Source organism: Rhinolophus sinicus, chromosome X (genome assembly GCF_036562045.2).
Source record: "Rhinolophus sinicus isolate RSC01 chromosome X, ASM3656204v1, whole genome shotgun sequence".
NCBI lineage: Eukaryota > Metazoa > Chordata > Mammalia > Chiroptera > Rhinolophidae > Rhinolophus > Rhinolophus sinicus.
Genome location: NC_133768.1, coordinates 111,211,405 through 111,236,562, shown reverse-complemented (window position 1 = coordinate 111,236,562; position 25,158 = coordinate 111,211,405). Strand labels below are relative to the sequence as shown.

The window sequence follows — 25,158 nt, the reverse complement described above, 5'->3', positions numbered from 1 at the left end:
GTGCTGAAAGTCGCTATTGACGCCCGCGGACGGCCGGGCGAGGGGAAGTGGCAACATGGCGGCTCCCAGGGCGGAGGCGTGGAGGAGCGCTGAGGGGGGCCGCGGGGCTGGGCACCCGTGCGCCTGACCCGAGCCCAGTCTGAGCCCAAGCTGAGCACGCAGCGGCCCCGGACCCTCGCCGCGAGGCTGTACAAGGGCTCCTTTAAGAGGCGTCGGGCCAGAGGCGAAGCCTACCAGAGGGCGGGAGGGGGAGGCAGTGACGTCACCGGACTCCGCCCCCTCGCCCGACCGTCGCCGCCGCCATGTTTAGTTGTTACTTCTTTACACAAGATGGCGGCTCCCAGGGAGGAGGCATGAGCGCCCTGCCGTTACCGCTTCTCCTGCCGTACAGTTGCCACTTCAGGGCCTAACTCTGGCTCTTTGGAGCGGTCCCTGTGGGAAGGAGTCAAAAGGAGGGAAGCGAGGATCGGACGCTGCCTTGCGTTTGGTTTGCAGTGGAAGAACTGACCCAGGAGGAAGAGAATAGGGGGGTAGGGGTAGCTAGTCTCAAGATGGCGGCTCCCAGGGCGGCAGGCGCAGCCTGAGTAGCAGAGGCGGACCAAGGGGAGAGGTTCGAGACCTCACAAGCTGTACGGCGCAAGCCTCGGAGCAACCCTTGAGAATTCGAGCTCCTTCCACTGGCCTCCGGCACGCCTCTATTCCTTACAAGTGTCGAGGCTGTTTCGGGAGCGGCGGCTACACTAATCGCTGGGCGGGGAAGCGGGACGGTCTCAAGATGGCGGCTCCCACAATTGTGGTCTGAGCGCCGGCGGGGCTGGGACGACCGCGGCGCCTGTGGCTCCTTTCCACCCGCCCCGGAAGCCGGCTAGTGCAGGGGACTTGGGGGGTGTGGGAACCGGGCCGGGGCTCCGCCATTTCCGGCGGGGGAGGGCTACGACTGAGGAAGGGAGGAGAGAGAGGCGGCTCAAGATGGCGGCTCCCAGGGCCTCCCGCTCGAGCTTGTGAGGAGGAGCGCCCAGGCAAGTAGTCAGAGCGGCAGGACTCGGCTGCCTCCAGCCTCTCGGGCCTAGGCACTCGACAGTTTCGGGACGCTCTTGAGGAGACGGGGTAAGCGAGAAGAAGGGGAAGAGCTGAAGGGAAGGAGGATAGTTAAGATGGCGGCCTCCATGGAACCGTGCACCGCTGTGTGAAAAACCGCTTCTGCGTGAGAGCTGCCTTAGACGAAAGGGGGTGTGTGAGAGCTGTTGGAGGGCTCCATTCCCACTTGGTGACTTTTTCCCACTGCGCCTTTCCCCGGAACTATGGCTTCGGCCGTCTCGCCCGCCAACTCGCCAGCGGTGCTCCTGCAGCCCCGCTGGAAGCGAGTGGTGGGCTGGTCGGGTCCAGTACCCCGGCCCCGCCACGGCCACCGCGCCGTGGCCATCAAGGAGCTCATCGTGGTGTTTGGTGGCGGCAACGAGGGAATAGTGGACGAACTGCACGTGTACAACACGGGTAAGTGCAAAGCTCACTGGACCCTCGGAAATTTTCCTTCTTTCCATCTTTTCCCTCTTCTCTCCCTCCCTCCATCACCTCTTCCTCCTCTTGCTTCTCTCCCTGCATCTCTTCCAGATCCCCCACCTCCCCCTCTCTTCTCCCCTCCCTCCTCCCCCTCCTCCCTTATCTTCCCCTCACCTCCTGCCCTCTCCCCCTCCTCCTATTCCTCCCTCTCTCTGCACTGATCTGCTTTCCCCCCCACCCCGCCCCGCCACCCTTTGCTCTGCTCCGCTTCTCTGCTTTCCCCTGCTCTTTCCCCCCGTTCTTACACCCCTTGACTCTCCTGTGTTTGAGGGGTGCTTTCATTATTGGAGAGGAACGTCTAGTCCGGCTGGTGCGGGGGCGTCGCCAGCGGTGGTGACTTCAGACATACACCGTTACCCGGCCGGGCGGGCGGGCGGATGCGTCCCTTTGGCGCAGGCAGATTCCCACCCCCTCCCTCCTTGCCTCCCTCCCTGCCTCTCTCCCTCCTCCCCTCCCTCCTCCTGCGCCTGCTCAGCTCACCGCTAATGCTCATTCGGGAGAGATGACAACTTCTAGATTACAGATGAGTTCTGTCTCGAGAATCAAGCAGCCTAATCCCGATCTCTGGGGTTTGTGTGTGTGGCGGGTAACCTTTCCTGGGCGGAGCAGGAGCCTTGGGGACCCACAGATCAGGCAGCATTACTGCCTCCCCCTCTCGGCATTCACTTCTGCAGTGCTGCTCTTCAAATGACCGGTTTTCTTGATCTGGGTCCCTCCGATGTAGGAGATGAATTCCAGGGATCCCGCAGCGGGCTAGATGGTCCCTTACCTGACCCTCCTCTTACTGAGAGGTTGAGGAGGTTACCTGCCCACGTTCAGTCTCGCCCAAACCTAAGGCCTCCGTCCTTGGTTGGGAGGAGCGGCTTTGGATGGCAGACAGCCCCGTGCTGCGTCTCTGTCTCCGGGTATCGCCGTCCTGTGGCTGGCTTTCAGCCCTTTGCCTGGTGTCCTTGCTAGGTCTCTAGGGCTTGTCCACATCATCCTGTGGCCCTCTCCCCAGGGCGGCCACTTGTCCTGGTTTGCACACCTATTGCCTCGTTCTGAGCGGCCTGTTGAATGCTGCTGGCCCACAGCACCTCTCCTTGCTTGTAAGGAGGAGCTAGGCGTTGTCGCTGAGAACAGTGGGCCTGTGTTCCTTCTGTTCTGGGTGAGAGCCTGAGGGACTAAGGCATGGGCAGGGAAAAGCGTGCGCGCCCCCCTCCCCCCTCCCTGGTCAGTGGTCTTAGGAAGCTCCCCATCGGAGCAGCGGAGAGGCGCGCGCGCGTTCTGGTCGGCCATGGCGGAAGGGGGGGGGGCATCTGCCAGCCCTTTCCCTCTTGCCATCACGTCTAGCAAACTCCTTTTGCTCCGTGTCTGTCCTCTCTCAGGGTACTGGTGGTACCAGGTCCTTGAGTTGGGCACTTCGCACAGCTTTGAGGTTCCTCTGGGCTAGGGAGCTGGCAGCCATAGGGAGAAGTTGGTTGGAGCTGGGCTCTTGGTTGGGTGCTCTCACTCCTTGGCAGAGTGCAGTTTTCTCTGAACCTTGTAGGTTGTTGCCCCGACCAAGCTGACTTTCAAAGGCTGGTGGGTTGTGGTGACACTTTGCATTCCGGGGCTCAGCACCTGTTACCTCCAGCGAGGCCGGGCTGGATGGTGGTGCTCCGTGCCAGCTCAGACAGCTGCGGTGGCAGCAATTAGCCCAGTAAGGTAAGGCTGAGGGGCAGGGCTGTTTTTAGAGAGGCCATTGCCCTGAGCAGAACCTCCTCAACATGTTGGACTGACTTTATTCTCCCAAGGCCTGGAGCAGGTTCCTTGGCAGGGAAATACCATTTTAGAAAGTAGGGCAGGGTCCTAATTAGCATCAGCTCCAAAGTCCACTTCTTCTCGGGGCCTTGGTATATTTGTTAGTTTATTACAATGAACTGGTGGCTTTGGCCTTGATTCATTCCCAGGCTGCAAGTAATTGTAGTAGTAGGAGCGAGCCGGCCCTCCAAAGGGCTGCCGCCCTGATTCCTCCCGGGAGCACTTTGGAAACTGCCCTAATCGACTCCTTATGTGACTTCCCAGGAGAGTGACTAACGACCCCAGTCCTGTTCTCACTCAGGGTTTCCACTCCTGCAAATAACAGAGCGGGGATCTCTGGCTCTGTTATTTGCAGGATCTCTGGCCATTCCTGTAGCTTTGAAGTGTTGCTGTTCTCGGGACAGAGAGACGGGGCTTGGTGTTGCCCCTCCCCTACCAGTGGTGGCACAGGTGCCCTCCTGCTTACCTGTGTTTTGTTTTGTTTTAAATGAGGTCAGGCCACATTATCCGTATGCCTCTTTTCTCGCACTTTCCTTTTGCTGGATGAGTGCTCAGAGACCCGCTGATCTGGAAGCATCCCCTGTTGCTAAGATAAAAGACTCCAGGGGGCGCACTCAGGGGACATGCGTGCACATCACAGGCTTGCTTAACTTAGTGACCTGGGGCTGACGACCTGGGGCTGATGACGGGCTGAGGGGTGGCAGGTGTGGGAGAGAGAATACGTGTCCTTCCTCTTCGTGGGCAGTTGCCAGAGCAGCTGTGAAATACTTGACTGGCCTTTGGGAGGTCTTTGGGTAGCTTCTGTCCTTGACCTCGGGCAATTTCATTTCAACCTAGCAAAGCGGATCACCCAGAGGACCTGGTGCTGACAGGGTAGGGTGTGACCTGCTGGGTGGAGGGCACGGTTGGTCGCCCAAGGCTGGCTGGCTTCAATGGTTCTTTTTTTTTTTTTTTTTTTTTTTTTTTGCCTCAGTGGTTCTTTAAGTAAGGTCTGCCGACTGCGAAAGCTGGAAGGAGCCTTGGAAAATATCGAGTGGAACTTCCTTGTTTTTGCACATGAGGAAATTGGGGTCCGAGAGGGGAAGTGACGGTCCAGGGTCACCCCACCAGTTGGTGGCGGAGTCTGGCAAGAGTACAGACCTTTATGGAGACTGTTAGGCTGGCTCTTCCTTCAGTTAACAGGCACAGGCCACCACCTAGAAACACCTCCCTGTGCCTCTGTCCCTGTGGCGAATTGGGCACTAAGTTGAGGTTGTCTCAAATCTCTTCCCCTTCCACTCTGGGCCCTCCTCTCTTCTCACTTGCCTCTTGTACTCACTTCCTGATTGGCCCCGCTAGTTTCATGTGTCGGGAAATCCTGTTCACCCTTCAAGGCCCGGCTCCAATCGTCACCTCTTCTGAGAAGCCCCCCCCTCTCCACCCCCCCATAATCGCCCCTGCTCACTGCAGAGCTCTTCTGGCCTGCTCTTCGCATCACGGAAGGAGGGCACGGTAGCCTCCGTAGTGGACTGGGGGCGGTCTGAGAATCAGAGCGGTCTCCTCTGCCTCCAGCGCCCGGCACCACGGCTGTCACACAGGAAGTGCCCCAGCGTGACAGGGAACAAAAAGGCAACTGGTGCGGCTTGACCGTCTACCCACTGCGTGGGGATGTGGCTCTAGGTGGTGATGCCTAGAGGTTGATGGGGGGGCAGCAACGACAGACAGTTGGCACAGTGTGGAAAGGGTTTGGGGAGCTGATTGAACACAGAAGCTGGGGTTTCGGTCTTGTTGAGGGGAGAGAAAGTGGGGTCATGTTTCTGGTCATCCCACGAAGGGTCCCGTGGGCAAGCAGCCTCCTTTCCTGAACCCCTTCCCGCCATGAGAGTGGTGACAAGCCAGAGCAGCATATCAAGAATGAGGGACCCAGAGATTGGGTTATACCACACACACACACACACACACACACACACACCCGCTAGATGAGCTAGAGATAATATGATTAAGGGGCGACTGCAAATCGCTGTCATAGTTAAGAGGCAGTTGCTTGTGCCATCTCAGGGGCAGAACTGGGACTGTGGGCGAAATGAAGAGAGGCGGTTTGCAGCTTCATACTAGAAACTGCCTGACAGACTGCTTGATAGGGGTGCAGAGGGCCCCTGCCCTGCTTGGAGTGTTCTAGAACGAGATCAGCACCTCTGGCGGCTAGGTCAGTGACCAGAGTGTGATGGCAAAGCTATAGGCTGATCCCATTTGCCATGTAGCTTTGTCCCGGCCCTGACCGATGGCCCCCAGCTGTCTATATATGGCAGCCACAGGGGTGCTCAGGTGAGCGAGGCCACCTGATGCCTCCCTGTTCTTTGGGCGCTGAGGTGGGCACCTAGCGGTCACTTCAAGTCGGTCACAAGATTCTTGTCTGTGTGTCTGTTTTGCTCTGTGACCTCAAGCAAGTCACTTCCCCTCCCGGGCTCCGTTCCTTTATCAGTCGAGGGATTTTGGCCGAGGTGATCTCAGAGGTTTTCTGTGGGCTTTTATCTCACTAACTTACATGAGTCCCTTCCAGGGACCATTCACGTAGGGCAGTTTGCCTCGGCCTGGGGAGCTGCTGCTTCTCTTAGTGTTTGCTCTGGGAGTGAGCGAGGCAGGGAGCCGGGACCTGGGGTCTCGGCGCGTGCGCAGGGCAGGCAGTACAGCATTGCACCTCCGCTAGGAAAATGGCAGAGCAGGGGAGAGGAGGATTGGTGCTGGGCATCCTGAAGCCCCTGTGACTCTGCTAAACCACAGAGGGGACCGACAGCCTCTTCCAAACCAGCCTGTAGAGCTGGGTAGTGGGGAGTGATAGGAAAAGCTAGAACTGTCCGGAGGTGCACTTGTGCTTTTACATGAGGGCAGGCCTTTGGGGCAAGGTGCATGTGGGGCCTTGGGGGTGACAGCATAGAACTTAGGTTACCCAGCGTACGGGGCGCTGTGTCAATGATGAAGTGCATGCCTAGGCAGAGAGGCCCAGAAGCAGCCGCTGGGGACTCCCAAGGCCCTCCCCAAGGGGCCAGCGTAATCCCCAGTCAGACCCCAGGGGGAGCCCCGTTTACACCCAAATCCTAATCCCCTTGCGTGCTCATGTTGGACCAAAACTGATTTACGTCTGGCCACCAGTTTGAGGTTTTGGGGGAGAGAGTGGTGTATCCTTTCGGGGACAGCTCTTCAAATAACGTGTGATGAAAGGGACCCCTCAGCGGAGGAGGATGTTTGCCCCATGACTTTTCCAGGAAGCCCTGGCACCTCCAGTATGAGGGGAGTTGAACACCAGGCCACGAAAGTGTGGGCGAGTCGTGAGTGTCACAAAAAGCCAGGCCACCAGGCTCGCGGCCTGGCTTCTGATTTACCCTCTTCCTTGGTGGCCTCCCCACCCCACCCGCAGCTAGAGGTGGTGGGCTTGGGGGAAGCTTCTGTGGCCAGCAGGGACTGTGAGGCTGCTACAGAAGCTCTCGCTGCTGCTGCTACCTCTGGCTTTTGAGAATGTTCTGGAGGGGTGTGGGCGTGATATGGGGGGAGGGGCGATGTGGACCATCACCTAGGAGACGCCAGCACAGATTGTTCTTGTGTGTCCTGCTCTCCCTCCTCAACCGGCAGGTCACGCTGACTTGAGTGGCCAGCGCCTGCAGGAAGGCAGAGCAGCCGCCGGTACTCGTGGCTCTTACAGCCACTTCCACATACAGCTGTGGGCCCCTGGGGAGGAGGGGCATGGGGCCACCGAGCGAGCATTTTGGGTGCTACAAGTTTCTTTCCAATGACCCACCAAGCAGTAGGGGAAGGAAGTCGGTGGCCACACTCCCAGAAGCTGATGAGCTATCTTGGCCAGTGACTTCCGCCTCACTGAGACAACCTTCAGGAGAAGCAGGGTGATCGCTGGCTGTTTGGAGGTGGCCTCTCAGGTCCCAGGTGTTTGGAAGATGGCTGGGATAGAGGATTGGCACTCGGATGCTGAAAGGAGAAAGTCCCACATCCTTAGAAACAGGCGCTGTCTCGGCCCCTCCTTTCTCGGGCCGTGTTTGGAAGGCTGGTGGATTGGGGGAGTAAGAGGGGTGGGGACTCTTATTCCAGGAGCTCCCCAGTTCTGACTTCCGCTTCCTTTTGTTCCCCAGCCACCAACCAGTGGTTCATCCCAGCCGTGAGAGGGGACATCCCCCCTGGGTGTGCAGCCTATGGCTTTGTGTGCGATGGGACCCGCCTGCTGGTGTTCGGTGGGATGGTCGAGTATGGGAAATACAGCAATGACCTCTACGAGCTCCAGGTAACGGCCCCTGCTGTGCTCCTTACAGCTGTGGCCGGGGTGGGGGTTGGTGAGGCAGGAGTGCGGAGGGGACAGGGACTGCTCAAGTGGTTGCCCGGGACCTCCTCTGCCCTCATACACCTACCTCAGCCTGGTCACCTCCCCCTTACAGCACGAATGGCCCAGGCCCCAAAGGCCACCTTCACCCTCCCTGATTTGATCAGCAACTCTTGATTTTGCAGGCAAGCCGGTGGGAGTGGAAGAGACTCAAAGCAAAGACGCCCAAAAACGGGCCCCCTCCATGTCCTCGGCTCGGGCACAGCTTCTCCCTTGTGGGCAATAAATGCTACCTGTTTGGGGGTCTGGCCAATGATAGCGAGGACCCCAAGAACAACATTCCGAGGTGAGGCTTTGTCCTCTTCATGTGGATTCCCACGTGCCAGCCCACCCATCCCACCATGCCAAGTCCCTTCATGAAAGGAGAAGGTGCCACTACATATCCTAGAAGGAGCGTTCGGGCTCTGAGGTCTGTAACCCGAGGAGGCCTGGGGGAGGAGGGCAGGCCAGGAGGTGGGAACCTCCCTTGCCTTGGACTGGCCTCTGCTCAGACCCAGTTTAGCACTGGTGCTTTCCTTCACGGCCTCTGCTGCCTGCCTGCAGGGTTAGTGATTGGTATTTTCACTATCCAAGGCCAGTGGCCAAGGGCCTTTCTAAAGTTGGAGTTGTCCCAAGCCAGGGTGCCCTGGTATAATGCCCAGCTTCGTGGGCAAGGCAGCCCAGCATGCCCCGTCCTGCTGCTCCTCTTGGACTCACGTTCCTCCTCCAGAGCTTTTGGCAGCCCGTCCTTGGGGGCAAGGGCAGAAAAAGAACTTGTTCGTGGGCCCTTAGCTCCGTTTGTCTCCCAAGGAATCTGCTCTTCACCCACAGAAGTCGGTACGGCAGCTGGCACGTGGAGTCAGGGCTGGTCATAACTGACCTTTCTTCTCCAGGTACCTGAATGACTTATACATCCTGGAATTGCGGCCCGGCTCCGGAGTGGTAGCCTGGGACATTCCCATCACCTACGGCGTCCTGCCCCCACCCCGGGAGTCACATACTGCCGTGGTGTACACGGAGAAAGACAACAAGAAGTCCAAGCTGGTCATCTACGGAGGGATGAGTGGCTGTCGGCTCGGGGACCTGTGGACCCTGGATATCGGTAAGATGTGGCTGTGGCTTCTCCAGTCGTCTCGCGGCAGCTAGTCTGCTGGCTGGCCAGCATGGGGTGGCGGTGCGGAGTTCACAGGGGGAGCGTCCTGCTTGGCTCCTTGCTGTGGCAGGGTGGGGGCCAAACCCTGTTTGGGGCTGCCCTCTTTCCCCGGAGCTTGTGGCACTGCTTTGGAGAAAGAGGAAGGCTGAGTTGGTTTGCCAGCTTATAGGAGAACAATGGGAGAGGTCAAGGCCCTTCTAGAATGGAATTGTGTGGATTAGGTAGCATGGGTCCCTCTCGATTCGTCAGTGGTCAGACTGGACTGGGAGTGGTGCACACTGGTCTGTTGTCATCACATGGGACGTCGAGAGCCCATGAGAGATGTCTGGGGGCTACTTGGGCTGGTAACCAGGTGGGGTATCGGGAGTGGCAGAAAGAAGTGTGGGGTCTGACCCGAAGAAGGCCGAGGGGAGAAGGTGGCTGACAATATGTCTCTGGAGGTTTATTTAGTCCTATAGATCAGTGTGGACACTCCAAAGGAACAGTTTCTTGTGAGCGAAACTCCCAGCAGCATGGTGCTTCCCCACGCGTGGTCTATAGACAGCAGAGGTGGTGTGAGGGTGAAGGCGTTTTGGGGAGAGTAGGAAGGGGCGCGTCTTATGCTCCCTGACCCTACCGCAGCCCTGACAGCAGTATTAGCGATCCAAGGGCCTCCTATGGACTAGAGGGAGGACAGGCATGGAATTCTTGGCCTGGGTCAGTACCCACCTTCCAGAGCCTTCCCCGAGGCCAGGGCACTTCCTCTGGATCAGAGGGGCACGTGTGTGACATAATGTGGGTAACCCTTCTTCCTCCCTCGCTCTTCACAGAGACTCTGACGTGGAATAAGCCCAGTCTCAGCGGGGTAGCTCCTCTTCCCCGCAGCCTCCACTCGGCCACGACCATAGGCAACAAGTGAGTAGCGGCCATTCACTGCTTTTCTCTTGCTAGCCCTCCCCTGCCCGCCCCCCCAAGGGCTCTCAGTTTGGTCCCAGCAATCCTGAGGAGGCCTCTTTCTGGCTGGGCTGGCTGTCAGGAGCCCCATCTTTACGTTATGACCCTGGGGGACCAAGAGAAGACAGACTCGGGGTAGAGGGGCGCAGACTGTTCCAGATCCTGCATGTAAGCAGCTGGGTGTCTGTCAATACCGAGATCCCAAAGCGAATATAAGGATGATGGGGACTGAGATGAGCTCAACAGCAGTTCCACATAGTGGAGGTGACACAGTTCTTGTGAGGGCTGAGCCACCGAGCAGGAGAGGGCCACGCAGAGAGCTTCGTGCGGTGTGTCCTGGGGGGACTCTCCTGGGACAGCTAGAGGACCAAGTGTGTAGAACTTTGTGGATGGAAGAGGTGGCCTCTAGCTTGGCGCCTCCTCTACAATCGTGTCCTGCTCTTCCCTTCCTCGTCCCAGAATGTACGTGTTTGGTGGCTGGGTGCCGCTCGTCATGGATGACGTCAAGGTGGCCACACACGAGAAGGAGTGGAAGTGCACCAACACACTGGCTTGTCTCAACCTGGGTATGGCCTCCTCGGGCTTGGAGTGGCCTGCGGAGGGCTGCGGGACGCAGGCCCTCCTCGGCCCTGAGGCTGCGTGGGGTGTGCATGGAGCGGAGCTTCTCGGGCCTTTGCCTCTAGAATTCGAGAAGAAGCCAGTGGTCAGAGCGCTTGGAGGGAACCTCCTCCTTTTCATTTGTCGAATAGGCTCTTCCTACACGTGGTGTGACATGTGCAAACACAAAAGCCGAAGGGTGCAGAGCCTCCCCCTGCCTGCCATTGTGCCCAGAGGCGGCCACGTTGCTGGGTTGTCCACCCTGCAAGGACTTTTCTGTATATACAAGCATTGCTTGTAGGTTCCTTTAGAAACAAACAAAGCGGCAGCCTGCTCTCCGCAGCGCCATACTCAGCCTTTTTCCGTTTACTCTGTCTTGGAGTCCATCCCATCCCCACACGCCACACAGCCTCATTCTTTTGAATCGCTATCCTGGTGTCGAAACTTGCACAGACACTGCTCCGTGAGTATCCTTGCGCCGTTCTCACCCACGTGCAAGTGTATCTGAAAGGTAGAAACCTTGAGGTAGAATTGCTGCCAGGCTGCCCTGCGCAGAGGCTGTACCCACATACACACCCCTGGCAGTGCCGGAGCAGCGACAGTCAAACCTTTGCTCTTCACCAAGCCCGACGGGTGACTGACTCTCCCCACGGGCCAGCCCCATGCCTCCGGCTGCAGCGGGCACTGCAAGGACACTGCCAGGCACACTGTGGATTAAGTTGGCGTTTCTCTTACTGTGAATGTAGTACGTCATTTTTCTTAGCTCCTTCTGTTGCGTTTTCTGTAGCTTGTGTTCCTGTTTGCCCGTCTCTTTCTGTAGGCTCTTGTGTTTGGTGTGTAAGAAGGGCAACCTTTGACTGTGTGTTTCAAATAGTTTTCCCCATTTGTAGTCCGTGGATTATCATTGTTACGGTCTTTTGGCCACAGAGTTTTGGGGGTTTGGAGTTTTTCTTCTAATTGAGTCATCTTTGATGACTGCTTCATTTTAATGCCCCATCCCTGACAGCAAAAGGCCAAAGGGCCGCTTGCGGGTGGCAGGCTCCTTTGCCTCCCTGCTGACCTCCGCCTCCCGCTCTCCCCAGATACCATGGCCTGGGAGACCATCCTGATGGACACACTGGAGGACAACATCCCCCGGGCCCGAGCTGGCCACTGCGCTGTAGCAATCAATACCCGCCTGTACATTTGGAGTGGGCGTGATGGCTACCGAAAGGCCTGGAACAACCAGGTGTGCTGTAAGGACCTCTGGTACCTGGAAACAGGTAAGGCCAACTGGAGGAGGCAGCCTTAGGGCCCACCACAGTGCAGCTGAGCCTGCGGGCATAGTCTTCTGCCACGTTCACCCCTGAAGCTGAAGCCTCCCCCTTCTCACCGGCTTTGGTCTCTTAACAGAAAAGCCACCACCCCCGGCCAGAGTACAACTGGTACGAGCCAACACCAATTCCCTGGAGGTGAGCTGGGGGGCAGTGGCAACTGCCGACAGTTACCTTCTGCAGCTCCAGAAATACGACATTCCTGCCACGGCTGCTACCGCCACCTCCCCCACACCCAATCCAGTCCCATCTGTGCCTACCAACCCTCCCAAGAGCCCTGCCCCGGCAGCAGCCGCACCCGCTGTGCAGCCGCTGACCCAAGTAGGCATCACGCTCCTGCCCCAGGCTGCTGCCGCGCCTCCGACCACCACCACCATCCAGGTGTTGCCACCAGTGCCCGGCAGCTCAATTTCAGTGCCCGCCGCCGCCCGGACTCAAGGTGAGTGTGTGGGTAGGGCTGGCCCACTGGGAGAGTGCACTCCTGAATGAGGACTGCTAAACAGACAGCACACGTGGCAGCCATTAGTGCGGGCTTGTTACTGAGGGGTGGGGTGTGGGGAGAAAGCTCAGTCCCACCTGTGGGGACTGTCACTGAGGGTGTCTGGAATGGCCAGACATAAAGCCCCAGCAGGTCGCCGAAGCAGTTCACGTCTAAATGCTGAAAGATCCGACAGAGGCTGGAGCCCTGCTCATGGCCCCCTGTGCTTGCCAGGTGTCCCTGCTGTTCTCAAAGTGACCGGTCCTCAGGCTACAACAGGAACCCCGTTGGTCACCATGCGACCTGCCAGCCAGGCTGGGAAAGCCCCCGTCACCATGACCTCCCTTCCTGCAGGCGTGCGGATGGTTGTGCCAACTCAGAGTGCCCAGGGCACGGTGAGGAGCCATTGTGTGACCAGGCTGGGTGGGGTGGGACTTCCTGGTGATTGATGGCACCTTGACTGGATTTGAATCCCACCTGCCTGCAGCACCATTCACCCTGGGCCCTTGTCACCTGTAAGAATAAACAAGTTGATGTTTCAAAAGGACCTCCCTGCCCTTTGATCCCCAGGGCATGTTAAAGTGAACTTTCTTGTCCTAAAGCCCGAGGGGAGAATCTAAGCAGCTGGTGGTTAATCCAGACTCAGAGGGAGCAGTCTTTCACTCTGTGGTCTGTAGGAAAGATCCAGAGCTGCTGGCAACCTCCTGCCTTGGGGTCCCTGTGCCTGCTCAGTAGTAGGAGTCCAGGTTTGGGGCCGGGAGAGCTGTGGTACTGCTGCGAGGAGCATGGAGCCCTGGGTGGGAAGAAGGTTCCCTGGTGAAGTCTGGAGCAGGGAGCTAGGCGGCCCAGGTCCCCGCGCTCCCTGCGGCTCACACGCCCCATGCCCGCCACAGGTGATTGGCAGCAACCCGCAGATGAGTGGCATGGCTGCGTTGGCGGCTGCAGCTGCCGCCACCCAGAAGATCCCTCCTTCCTCGGCGCCCACAGTGCTGAGTGTCCCAGCAGGCACCACCATTGTGAAAACCGTGGCCGTAACACCTGGCACTACCACCCTCCCGGCCACTGTGAAGGTGGCCTCCTCGCCAGTCATGGTGAGCATCCCTGGGACCTGGGTGTGAGCGGCAGCCTTGAAGCCGGGGGCTTGCAGGCAGAGTGCGGTCAGATAGCGGTCACTTTTCCAGGGCTTCAGACCAGCCCGCAGAGGCTCTTAGGCCCATAATCGGTGCTTGCTCTGGACGAAGCTGTCACGGGTGTGATAGCCTTGGACGAGACCTATATCGCTCAGTCTCCTCCCTTCGCTAAGGGAGACGTGAACCAAACTGAGTTCTGTAGTGTGGGAGGGGGAAGGGAGGAGGTGGGAGATGAAGCAGATTTGCAGGCCCTCCAGGACATGCCACATAAAGACTCTGCCTCTCTCAGCCCTGCCTGGCACTCATCTCTTCCCCCTCCCCCAGGTGAGCAACCCAGCCACTCGCATGCTAAAGACTGCAGCCGCCCAGGTGGGGACGTCCGTCTCCTCTGCTGCCAACACGTCCACTCGCCCCATCATCACAGTGCACAAGTCGGGGACTGTGACTGTGGCCCAGCAAGCCCAGGTGGTGACCACAGTCGTGGGTGGGGTCACCAAGACCATCACCCTGGTGAAGAGCCCCATTTCCGTCCCAGGAGGCAGTGCTCTGGTGAGTGACAGGTGCAGCCCTATTGCACGTGACAGCTGCCAGGCTGTGGCACTGCCCTGGGCCCGTGCCAGGCGAGCCGCAGCCCAGGTTGTAGCCTGCATTGCTTTCTAGATCACTCCCAGTTCCATCCTTTGCTTTTTAGATTTCCAACCTGGGCAAAGTGATGTCAGTGGTGCAAACCAAACCAGTTCAGACTTCGGCAGTCACAGGCCAGGCATCTACAGGCCCAGTGACCCAGATCATCCAGGTGAGCTCGTGGGTCCCAGACTCGGCAACGCAAGCAAGTGGAACTTGGTGTCCCTGCCCAGAGACGGTCCTTTGAGCACGTGTCACACAGAAAGTTCTACTGCTCGGTCCTGTCCCCCGCAGTGTGCAGAAGAGGCCCGGAGCTGCTTGGGCTGCGGTGGAAAGTAGCTCCGTCCTGGCTGCCGATCCACCTCGCCCTCCTCCACCTGTTTTCCCTCGCAGACCAAAGGGCCCCTGCCAGCCGGGACCATCCTGAAACTGGTGACCTCAGCAGATGGCAAGCCCACCACCATCATCACTACAACACAGGCCAGTGGGGCTGGGACTAAGCCCACCATCCTGGGCATCAGCAGCGTGTCCCCCAGCACCACCAAGCCCGGCACCACCACCATCATCAAGACCATCCCCATGTCAGCCATCATCACGCAGGCAGGCGCCACAGGTAGAGGTTTCCCCCAACGCATGGGTGACGAACCGGGGAGGGGCGCTAACACCAGACAGGCGTGGAAGCTGAGCTCTGCTGTGCTCTTGCTTTCTGTTTGGTTTTTCCCCTTTTCTCCACCCTCCCCTTGCCTTTTGTGTAAGGTTTGTAGGGAGGTGGCAGGGTGTGGCTTTAATTGTAACCTGTTTGTTTGATGCGAGGGGCAGAAGGATGTGGGACATGGGAGCTAGCACGGGGGAATCTCAGGCCCGGCCTGAAGCCATGCTGTCCCCTCTCCTGTCCAGGTGTGACCAGCACTCCTGGCATCAAGTCCCCGATCACCATTATCACCACCAAGGTTATGACTTCAGGAACTGGAGCACCTGCAAAAATAATCACTGCTGTTCCCAAAATTGCCACTGGCCACGGGCAGCAAGGAGTGACCCAGGTGAGGCGTGCCTGGCCCTCTCGTCACCGCTGTGTCCAGTCCAGGACCCCAGCAGGCCGCATGTGCCCTACGTGTCCTCCTGAGGGGCCTGGGAGGGGGCAGCACAGGGTTCAGCCACCCTGTGAGTGACGTCAGGGGCGCTTTCCTCTGTTGTTCCAGGTGGTGCTGAAGGGGGCCCCTGGACAGCCAGGCACCATCCTCCGCACCGTGCCCATGGGGGGCGTCCGCCTGGTCACCCCCGTCACTGTCTCTGCTGTCAAACCAGCCGTCACCACGTTGGTTGTGAAGGGCACCACAGGTGTGTGGCCTCTTCCCGCATTCTTTCTGGGTCTGCCTCCCATAGGAGGGCTGGGGAAGGGGGCAGGTACTCACTCTGGAGCCTTCTGTTCCTATTGGGGGCACTCTAGACTTCCCAGTGCCCCCCAGCGCCGTCCAGTGAGAAAAGCTGCTGGAAAGGAGGCAGCAGCAACAGGCCTCATCCTCATTCTGCCTCTCCCCGCCTTTAGGTGTCACAACCCTGGGCACCGTGACAGGTACCGTTTCCACCAGCCTTGCCGGAGCTGGGGGCCACAGTACCAGTGCTTCCCTGGCCACACCCATCACCACCTTAGGCACCATTGCCACCCTCTCGAGCCAGGTGATCAACCCCACTGCCATCACCGTGTCGGCCGCACAGACCACGCTGACAGCGGCCAGTGGTCTCACCACCCCCACCATCACCATGCAGGTAGTGTGGCTGAGAGGTCGTGAGGTTTGTGCGTGCATGCCAGGGGCTGCGTGAAAGCACGTGAGCTCCAGCCTGAGGGGTACGGTCTCCCATTGCTCTGCTACTTTGTGTAGCAGGTCCTCTCTCTCCCTCGTGTGTGGCATCATGGGACATGTTCCCTGTTGCAGAATCATAATTTTTAATCACTAATAATCTCTTTTGTTGCGACAACATATTTTAGTCATTTCCAGTTTTTGACCGCTAGGTTCTTTTCTCATTATATTGTAGATGATGCAGCCATTTATCTTCATGTGCATGTAGCATTTTCCTTTTCATACATCTTCAGCTGAATTCCTGGAATTGGTGAAGCATCTGTTGCTGGCCTTTGGGTGGCGCAGGGTCAGCAGGGTTTCTTCCCTAACCAGGGCTGGCCCTGGGCCTTGAGGTGAAGCACTGCCTCTTGGTCCCTGAGCAAGTCAGTTGTCTTGGGGTCAGAGCAAGGAGGAGCCGAGTCTGTCATCCCAGTTGGCATGCATGACAGTGTAGGACGTTGGAAGGGACAGACAGATGGAAAGTTGCACCGCTAACTCTTACCGTCTGGTGTCTTCCCAGCCTGTCTCCCAGCCTACCCAGGTGACTCTGATCACGGCGCCCAGTGGGGTGGAGGCCCAGCCTGTGCACGACCTCCCTGTGTCCATCCTGGCCTCACCTACTACGGAACAGCCCACGGCCACTGTCACCATTGCTGACTCTGGCCAGGGTGACGTGCAGCCCGGCACCGTGACGCTGGTCTGCTCCAACCCGCCTTGTGAGACCCACGAGACAGGCACCACCAACACGGCCACCACCACCGTCGTGGCTAACCTTGGGGGACACCCACAGCCCACCCAAGTGCAGTTCGTCTGTGACAGACAGGACGCTGCCGCTTCTCTCGTCACTTCGACAGTGGGGCAGCAGAACGGCAGTGTGGTTCGCGTCTGCTCCAACCCACCATGCGAAACCCATGAGACAGGCACCACCAATACCGCCACCACTGCCACCTCTAATATGGCTGGCCAGCACAGCTGCTCCAACCCGCCCTGTGAAACCCACGAGACGGGCACCACCAACACCGCCTCCACTGCCATGTCGAGCATTGGTGCCGGCCAGCAGCGAGACACCCGGCACAGCTGTGCAACCACCACCACCACCCCTGCTGTGGTCCGGGTCGGGGTGGCTGCGGGGGCCCTGGAGGGAGCCCAGAATTCTGTCAAAGCCTCATGCCAAACCCGCCAGACCAATGCAACCAGCACCACCATGACTGTGATGGCCACTGGGGCCCCGTGCTCAGCCAGCCCACTCCTTGGGCCGAGCCTGGCGTTGGAGGCCGGGGGCCACGGCACCACTTTTGTGCAGTTGGCCCCATCGAGTGGCCAAGTCAGGCCCAGCGGCAAGGACAGCCCAGTAGCTGGCCTGGTGTCCACGGGGCACCAGCTGGAGGCACATCACAGTCACACCATCAGCACCCCCAGCACAGCCTGCTCCAGCATGGGTGCTGGGGAGCCTGGCGAAATGCAGGGGCTCGCCACACATGCGTACGAGAGCTCAGCCAGTGCCCCTGTGACTGTGACAGCCCTGGATGCGCTGCTGGGCTCCTCTGCCACCGTGACCCAGGTCTGCTCCAACCCGCCGTGCGAGACCCACGAGACAGGCACCACCAACACGGCCACTACCTCGAATGCGGGCAGCGCCCAGCGGGTCTGCTCCAACCCGCCCTGCGAGACCCACGAGACGGGCACCACCCATACACCCACCACCGCCACCTCCGGTGGGGGTGCAGGCCAGCCCGAGCATGGGCAGCAGCCCCCTGCCGGCCGCCCCTGCGAGACACACCAGACCACTTCCACTGGCACCACCATGTCGGTCAGCATGGGCACCCTGCTCCCCGACAGCGCCCCCTCCCATAGGACCCTGGAGTCCAGCTTGGAGGGGGCAGCACCGCCCACCGTCACTCCCCAGGCGGGTGCTTCATTGCTGACTCCTTTTCCAACGCAGAGGGTGTGCTCCAACCCCCCCTGTGAGACCCACGAGACTGGCACCACGCACACGGCCACTACTGTCACCTCCAACATGAGTTCCAACCAGGGTGAGTGAAGGCTGGCATTCCTGGTGTCCCGGAGCCCAGGGCGCAAAGGGTGAGGGAAGCGGTAACTGAACGATCTACTTAGAGCCCAACAGATTCTGTGGGGCTGTTTATGGGGGGGGGTGTCCTGCTGGCAACTGTTCTCTAGGGGAGAGGCCCTGGGGCTCCTGTCAGCCAGCCTCCCCGCCAGACCCGTGCTAGCCAAGGGCCTGTTGCCTCACTGCCTGCCTCCCACAGATCCCCCACCAGCTGCCAGTGACCAGGGAGAGGTAGAGAGCACGGAGGGCGACAATGTGAACATCACCAGCTCCAGTGCCATCACGACCACTGTGTCCTCTACGCTGACACGCGCCGTGACTACCGTGACACAGTCCACACCGGCCCCGGGCCCCTCTGTGCCCGTAAGAGCCCTGGGAGGGAGGGTCCCCTGGTGCCTCCCCACTGCCCGGTGCACCTTCAGCCTGTGCTGTTCCGGAGTCGGACGCCAGGTGTCGCTCTTGTACCAGGCACAGGGCTGCTCCTGGTTCCTTTCCCAGACCGCGAAAGGGGTGGCCTGTGGGCATGACAGGACAGGAGGCGGGAGCCACCCATTTCCATGGCTTGTGGTTTCACTGTAGCCTGTAGGTGTAACAAGGCGGGAATCTGAGGGCGCCTTTCTGACTAGACTGGGAGGCCTCTCTGAGTACGGGTTCAATTTGGCCACTGGGTCTTGAAGGTCTCTCGTCTTGCCACACTTCTGCTGCTCAGTGACCCACCACGCCTCCCCATTTAACGGGGTTGCGATGGCCTGTGGAGAATGGGGATCCACGCCCGCAGGGAGAGATGAAGGCTGCCTGGTTCTGGCCTCCCTCTCCTCCCCTCTGACAGGGGCTTCTCTCCCTTTCTAGAAGATCTCATCAGTGACTGAGACTACCCCAGGGGCTCTGACCACCGAAGTCCCCATCCCGGCCACGATAACAGTGACCATAGCCAACACAGAAACTTCTGACATGCCCTTCTCTGCTGTTGACATCCTGCAGCCCCCAGAGGAACTCCAGGCCTCGCCAGGGCCACGCCAGCAGCTGCCGCCACGGCAACTCCTGCAGTCTGCCTCCACACCCCTGATGGGGGAGTCCGCCGATGTCCTGTCAGCTTCCCAGACCCCTGAGCTGCAGACCGCCGTGGATCTGAGCAGTACAGGGGACCCATCGTCAGGCCAGGAGCCTGCCAACTCAGCTGTGGTGGCCACTGTGGTGGTCCAGCCACCCCCACCCACACAGTCTGAAGTAGACCAGTTGTCACTTCCCCAAGAGCTGATGGCTGAGGCCCAGGCAGGCACCACCACCCTCATGGTAACAGGGCTCACCCCTGAGGAGCTGGCAGTGACTGCTGCCGCTGAAGCAGCTGCCCAGGCCGCAGCTACAGAGGAAGCCCAGGCCCTGGCCATCCAGGCAGTGCTCCAGGCTGCACAGCAAGCCGTCATGGGTAGGTGCTGGGGGAGGGCAGCTCGCCATGCCATCTGCAGTCAAGGCCAGAGGAACACCCTGAAGTTGAAGGGAAGACGGGTTCCTCGGGAGGAGTGAGGAGGACTCGGGGTTCTGGAGCCTCCCTGCTGATGGACATCATGAGAAGAAGAGGCACATTCCCCCTGGGGTGGCCTAAGTCCCATGTGACAGGGAGGACAGGCACTGCTGATGGGCTGGGCTGGGCACCCAGGAAGGAGGCGGGGCCCCTTGGTCAGCGGAAGGCAGGGTAGAGATGGGTCAGGAAACAAGGTCCATGGTAGAGGCTTTCAGGGCCTTCGTCCCTTGGGACTCTGCCATTAGTGCTAGGGAGTGGGGGGGTGACATTGGGAGGCAAGGGACAGGCTCCCCCTGGCTGGCATCCGTCTTGAGTAGTGTTTTTCTCCATTCTGGAGCAGGCACTGGGGAGCCCATGGACACGTCCGAGGCGGCGGCAGCTGTGACACAGGCGGAGCTGGGCCACCTTTCAGCTGAGGGTCAGGAGGGCCAGGCCACCACCATCCCCATCGTGCTGACGCAGCAGGAGCTGGCCGCCTTGGTGCAGCAGCAACAGCAGCTACAGGAGGCCCAGGCCCAGCAGCAGCAGCATCACCTCCCTACCGAGGCCCTGGCCCCTGCTGACAGCCTCAACGACCCGGCCATTGAGGGCAACTGCCTCAGCGAGCTGGCCGGGGCCGTCCCCAGCACCGTAGCCCTGCTGCCCTCCACAGCCACTGAGAGTAAGCGGGGCCTGGCCAGCCACGGGCATATTTCCCGCAGTACTACCCCCAGGGAACTCAGTTGATTGGGGAGAGGTTTTGGAGGGATTCTGGGCCCCTCTGTGCACAGATGGGGAGTATGGACTGGTCTGAGGGAGGGGCTCCCAATCAGCAGCCGAGTCTGTGGGCTGCTTCCCACTGATGCCTTCTTTCCTCCCAGGCCTGGCTCCTTCCAACACGTTTGTGGCCCCCCAGCCAGTCGTGGGAGCCAGTCCCGCAAAGCTGCAGGCCGCCGCTACCCTGACTGAGGTGGCCAATGGCATCGAGTCCCTGGGCGTGGTGAGTCTGGTGTGATGGGGCTTCGGGGGTTGCTGCCTCGGCCCCAAGGGCTAAGGGCCTGATCGCTTCTCCTCTTGCTGTTTTTCCAGAAGCCAGACCTACCGCCCCCGCCTAGCAAAGCCCCTGTGAAGAAAGAGAACCAGTGGTTTGATGTGGGAGTGATTAAGAGCACTAATGTAATGGTGACACACTATTTCCTGCCACCAGATGATGCTGTCCCGTCTGATGTAAGTGTCCCCAGGAGCTGATGCCCTCGGGCGGGTGGATCCTGGCCACGAGGCAGGTACCAGGGCTCCAGGAGACTTCTGAAGCTCCCCAGGGGTATCCTCCATCTTGGGGATTGCCCGGGGACAGCCAGGTGCAGAGCCTAAGCCACACACTCCCTCTTCCTGTGCCCCTTGAAGCTGCAGTCCTCTGACCACGCTCCCCCTTGTCGTGGAGGGGATGCCATCGCTGCCCTACTTCCCCCTTTCCCTCCCCAGATGGACCTGCGCGGTCCCTGGGTTGGAATAAGGGCTCTGCCAGCCCAGAGCTGCCTTCTTGACAGTGGGGTTCACGTGACTGTCTTCTCTCCCTCTTCCTGTTCTTCTGGCCTGTCTCCCCAGGACGACTCGGGCACTGTCCCAGACTATAACCAGCTGAAGAAGCAGGAACTGCAGCCCGGCACAGCCTATAAGTTCCGTGTTGCTGGGATCAATGCCTGTGGCAGGGGGCCCTTCAGCGAGATCTCAGCTTTTAAGACGTGTCTGCCTGGTTTCCCAGGGGCCCCCTGTGCCATTAAAATCAGCAAAGTAAGTCTTACCACGGAGTGACCCTCAGTTTCTGGCTGGTCTCCTGCCTGCCTGGAGCAGAGCAGGTCTCTGCTGAGTTCATACATACGGAACTCCCTTCTGTGCTGGACCAGGTGGGGGTGACTCAGGAAAGGCCCCAGGATTTGGGGTGAAGCCTCTGGTCCTGGCACTGTTCCCAAGTGCTGGGGTGACAAGGGCAAGTTCCTTCTTGTTCCCCAGCCTCGTTCTGCCCGTCTGAACATGGCAGCTGATGTTCAGTGAGTGTTCACTGCATATCATGTCCAACATGTTCTTTTGTCTAATCCTTAGCACAGCCTGAGGAGGTCTGGAACCTGTTGTTAGCTCCATTTTCCTGATGAGGAAACTGAGGCACCAAGAGGCTAAGTGATAAGTCTTTAGGTGTCAGAGTGGGTAGAGGAAGGCTCTGTTGTGAGTCCTCATTTCTTTTATTTTGTCGTTGCATGAGTCTGCCTTCCAGATGGGGGCGGATGAGGCCATCTCTCTGGAGCTCTTTGAATTCCGCTGTGGATTAGGTCTGTTGTGCTAGGAGGAGCAGTGAGGTGTGAACACTCAGTGTGCAAGTCGGGAAGCACTCCGGCACAGGCAGCGTGGGATGCAGGTGCAGAGGTGACAACAGCTCAGCTTGACCTCTGCTGCCTTGTTTCTAGAGTCCCGACGGTGCTCACCTCACCTGGGAGCCCCCCTCTGTGACCTCGGGCAAGATCATCGAGTACTCGGTCTACCTGGCCATCCAGAGCTCCCAGGCCGGCGGCGGCGAGCCCAAGAGCTCGACCCCGGCCCAGCTGGCCTTCATGCGGGTGTACTGTGGGCCCAGCCCCTCCTGCCTCGTGCAGTCCTCCAGCCTCTCCAACGCCCACATTGACTACACCACCAAGCCCGCCATCATCTTCCGCATCGCTGCCCGCAACGAGAAGGGCTACGGCCCAGCCACCCAAGTGAGGTGGTTGCAAGGTGGGTCCCACTCGTTGGGCTCCTTGGGCAGCCTCTGGGGTGTGGAAGCCCCTCGCAAACATCGGGCAGGCGGGGTGACCCAGCTCCAAGCTGGACTTTGGAGCTTTACACTCCGGGGAGGGGTGGAGCATGATGGCCTAGGGTGCTAGGCAGATATCTTGCGGACAGCACCTCCCCTCACCTGGGGTGCAGGGAAAGCTTCCCAGGGCTGTTGAGGTGGGGAGTGCAGACCCCAGGCTGCCCTGTCAAGTTTTGAGGCAGCTCCCGTGAGGCTGAGCAGGGAGAACAGTGAGGGCCTTGAAACTGAGTCCAGGGCCAACCTGCAGGGCGGTACACAGGTGGCCAGAATCACGGGAAGGACCATCATTCTCAGCTGGTCACGCTACAGGGCTGGGGAGCTGGGGTCCGGGGTGCAGATGTGTTCTCTCAGCTTGGGAGCTTCTGTGTGACGAAAGTGGTGTGTGCTTTACTGCACCGCTCATTGCTCCTTCTTTCCTTTCAGAAACCAGTAAAGACAACTCTGGCACCAAGCCAGCCAGCAAGCGGCCCATGTCCTCTCCAGAAATGTAAGCAGGAAGTTCCTTTCAGGAACCTTCTGAGACTAGGGTGGGCGGCTCCTGTTGAGGAAGGAGCTATGGCAATCCTAGGGCTCCGCCTCTTAAATGATTGGGTGGGAGGGGGCTTAACTGGGTATGAAGCCCCACTGGACACCAGCCAGAAACCTACAACGAGCCCCGCAGAGCTGTCAGGAGCCCCCCTAAACTTTCTCTTTTCCTTCCATGTTCCCAGAAAATCCGCTCCAAAGAAATCTAAGGCAGATGGTCAGTGAGGGGCAGCTGCCTTGCACCTGGATTCCTCTCCAGACCCCCCTCTGCTTCAGGAACCCCACCCGGCGCTCACACTTCACCCTCCCAAGCTACTGGCCACCGTTCATTCTCTCCTTTTCTCTGTTTTTAAAATAATCTCAAGAAAGCACATTTTGCCATTGTTGTTGGGAGGAAGCGGGGGCAGGTCTGGAAGAGCAGTGAGCAAGTGGGAGCAGTGCGCCTTCGTCCCCTGCGCCTTCTACTGGGGGCCACGTGAGCCCCCAGAGGCCCTGAGAGAGAAAAACAGAAACTTAGAGCAAAGATGCCACAGCAGGGGAGGCACCACCTCCACAGCCTGCGGCGCCTCCTGCCGTTGATCACCCTTGACTCCAAGGGGCAGCCAGGAGCCGGGCAGGGGACACGGAAGCCGGAGAAAGGGCACCGTCCTTACCCCAACCCCTGCCTCTACTCTGAGAGGCGAGAGAGGCTTCGCAGGGCACCTGTGCTGAGTTCTGTTTTATTTTGTTCCCTTTGCATTTTCTGCTACCGTTAACAGCTTGCCCTCAGCTTATCCAATCCGTCTCTGCCTGCGATCCCACAGGAAGCTTACACATTTTCTCAGAGGCCTTCGTATCTACCCCCTCCTATTCTCCCCTTCCCTCTTTCCCATTTAAAACGAGAAGAAAGAAAAAAGACATGGGGGTGGGGTGAGCAGGAGCCCTGTGGTGGCCTGAGCAGTGTTCTGTGAAAACCTCCTGACTCCCAATGGGGTGTAGAGTAGCCCCCACCGAGCCTGGCTTCGGCCCCCCCGTGGGTTGGGGCTAGGGGCCACATCACCAACTGCTGCATTTGTTGTATTTTTTTAAGTTGAAGTTGAAGTTAACATTTTTATTGTAATTTTAGCCTTAGCGTGTGGGGTTTTGTCCCTTTTTTGTTGTTGTTAGCCGTGTACAGAATGTGTATCTCTTTATTTTTTCTTATTTTTTTTTAACTTTCTCTCCTTGGCTAAGCCTTGGCAGGGATCTTTCTGGAGGAAACGCTGGGGGCAGCAAGGGGAGGACAGGCGTGAAACTTCCGTTGCAGGCCTGGTGTTTGCTGCCCAGCCCAATTTTCCTCTTGCTGGCCCCTGCCCTCTGCCCCTTTGGCTGTCCCCACGCCTTGGACAAAGGAGGGGTGAGCTGTCAAACTTCACTCCCTATGGGCGATTGCTCCACACCACAGGATTGAGCTTGAGAGTCTGCAGGAGCCAAAAATCAGGTTTCTGAGGAGGAGAGCTAGCTCAGGAGGTCAAGGCCAAAGGCAAGGCGAACTGTCATTCTGGTCCTGGGTTCACAGTGCTCTCCACTCCCCACCCAGGCTCCCACCTTGGCAGAGCTGGCTTAGAATATCTGACACCCTCAATTGCTGCTTCCTGCAGCCACCTCCCTATAGGCAGTTGTAAGGTAAGGGGTGGGATGGGGGTGTGAAGGGGAACTCAGGCCTCAGAGATCATCTGGGAGGGCAAGTGTGTGGTTTCATCCAGGAGGCGGGCTGGGGAAGAAGCAGGTCTTTCCGTTTGCAGCATTGTCCCCAGGCTGTGCAGTCCTAGGGCCAGATTTGGGGCGCTTGGGACCCTGCTTGGAGTAGCTAATGGGCCAGCTTTCTGTCCCACACCTGAGATTTAGGCAAGGAGCAAGGTTTGCAGGCAGGTCACAAAATATTTGAAAGGAGCAGTCCATTTTTTCCGAGCCCTCATCTGCCCTGGAGACACAGCTGTGGCGGGGGGAGTCCCCCAGCCTCTGCAGACCCTCCCCCCCCACCAGCTGGCACCCTCTGGGGCCTCTGGTTTGATGTATTATAGTATATTTCGCTGTGGAAAATGTCACGTTTAGTCACCTTGGAGCCCACTCGCCTGGTCCCATCGTTTCCCCATCCCTTGTTCCGAGCGCCCTTTGATTTCTCTCGTTTCTGAGAACAGTACGCCCGTTCATCTATTGTAGAGTAACCCCGTGACTCAATATTACCATAGTGCGATGTCGTTTTGTGCTATTTTGAAACAATTAAAAGACTTTTTTTGAAGTAACCACCTGCTGTCTCTCACTGTCTGGGATCCCCAATCTTACTGAACCCCCAGGAGCCTCTTGCTCACAGGACCTGCTGTGAGTGGGATTCTGCTTCCCAATTGCCTCACAAGTTTCAAGGTTCCACCACAGCCATGACCCTGGATAGAACCAGATTGTCGCAGCACAGGGTCCCACGGAGGCCGCTGCAGCCAAGGAGCTTCCTGGGCA

The 25,158-nt window shown here is 58.9% G+C and overlaps 1 protein-coding gene across 9 annotated transcripts; it reads left to right on the top strand.

The window, feature by feature from the left end:
- HCFC1 (host cell factor C1) lies at nucleotides 1-24,950 on the top strand. 9 transcript variants are annotated; one of them, XM_074323855.1, is made up of 27 exons: nucleotides 1,164-1,494; nucleotides 7,461-7,609; nucleotides 7,831-7,991; nucleotides 8,578-8,786; nucleotides 9,647-9,731; nucleotides 10,230-10,336; nucleotides 11,450-11,629; nucleotides 11,760-12,119; nucleotides 12,393-12,553; nucleotides 13,052-13,249; nucleotides 13,613-13,837; nucleotides 13,980-14,084; nucleotides 14,306-14,525; nucleotides 14,810-14,952; nucleotides 15,112-15,250; nucleotides 15,459-15,679; nucleotides 16,271-17,560; nucleotides 17,693-17,783; nucleotides 18,018-18,181; nucleotides 18,668-19,244; nucleotides 19,678-20,001; nucleotides 20,201-20,319; nucleotides 20,409-20,546; nucleotides 20,925-21,110; nucleotides 21,779-22,082; nucleotides 22,585-22,648; nucleotides 22,872-24,950. In XM_074323855.1, the coding sequence occupies exons 1-27, from the start codon at nucleotides 1,302-1,304 to the stop codon at nucleotides 22,909-22,911; spliced, it is 6,153 nt and encodes a 2,050-aa protein (XP_074179956.1). In that variant the 5' UTR covers nucleotides 1,164-1,301; the 3' UTR covers nucleotides 22,912-24,950. The 9 variants fall into 9 exon arrangements, with proteins under 9 accessions (XP_019610676.2, XP_074179956.1, XP_019610681.2 ...); XM_019755117.2 differs by having other exon boundaries at nucleotides 1-1,494; nucleotides 16,271-17,783; XM_019755122.2 differs by having other exon boundaries at nucleotides 16,271-17,783; nucleotides 18,800-19,244; nucleotides 19,681-20,001.
- Nucleotides 24,951-25,158: the final 208 nt, after the last annotated feature.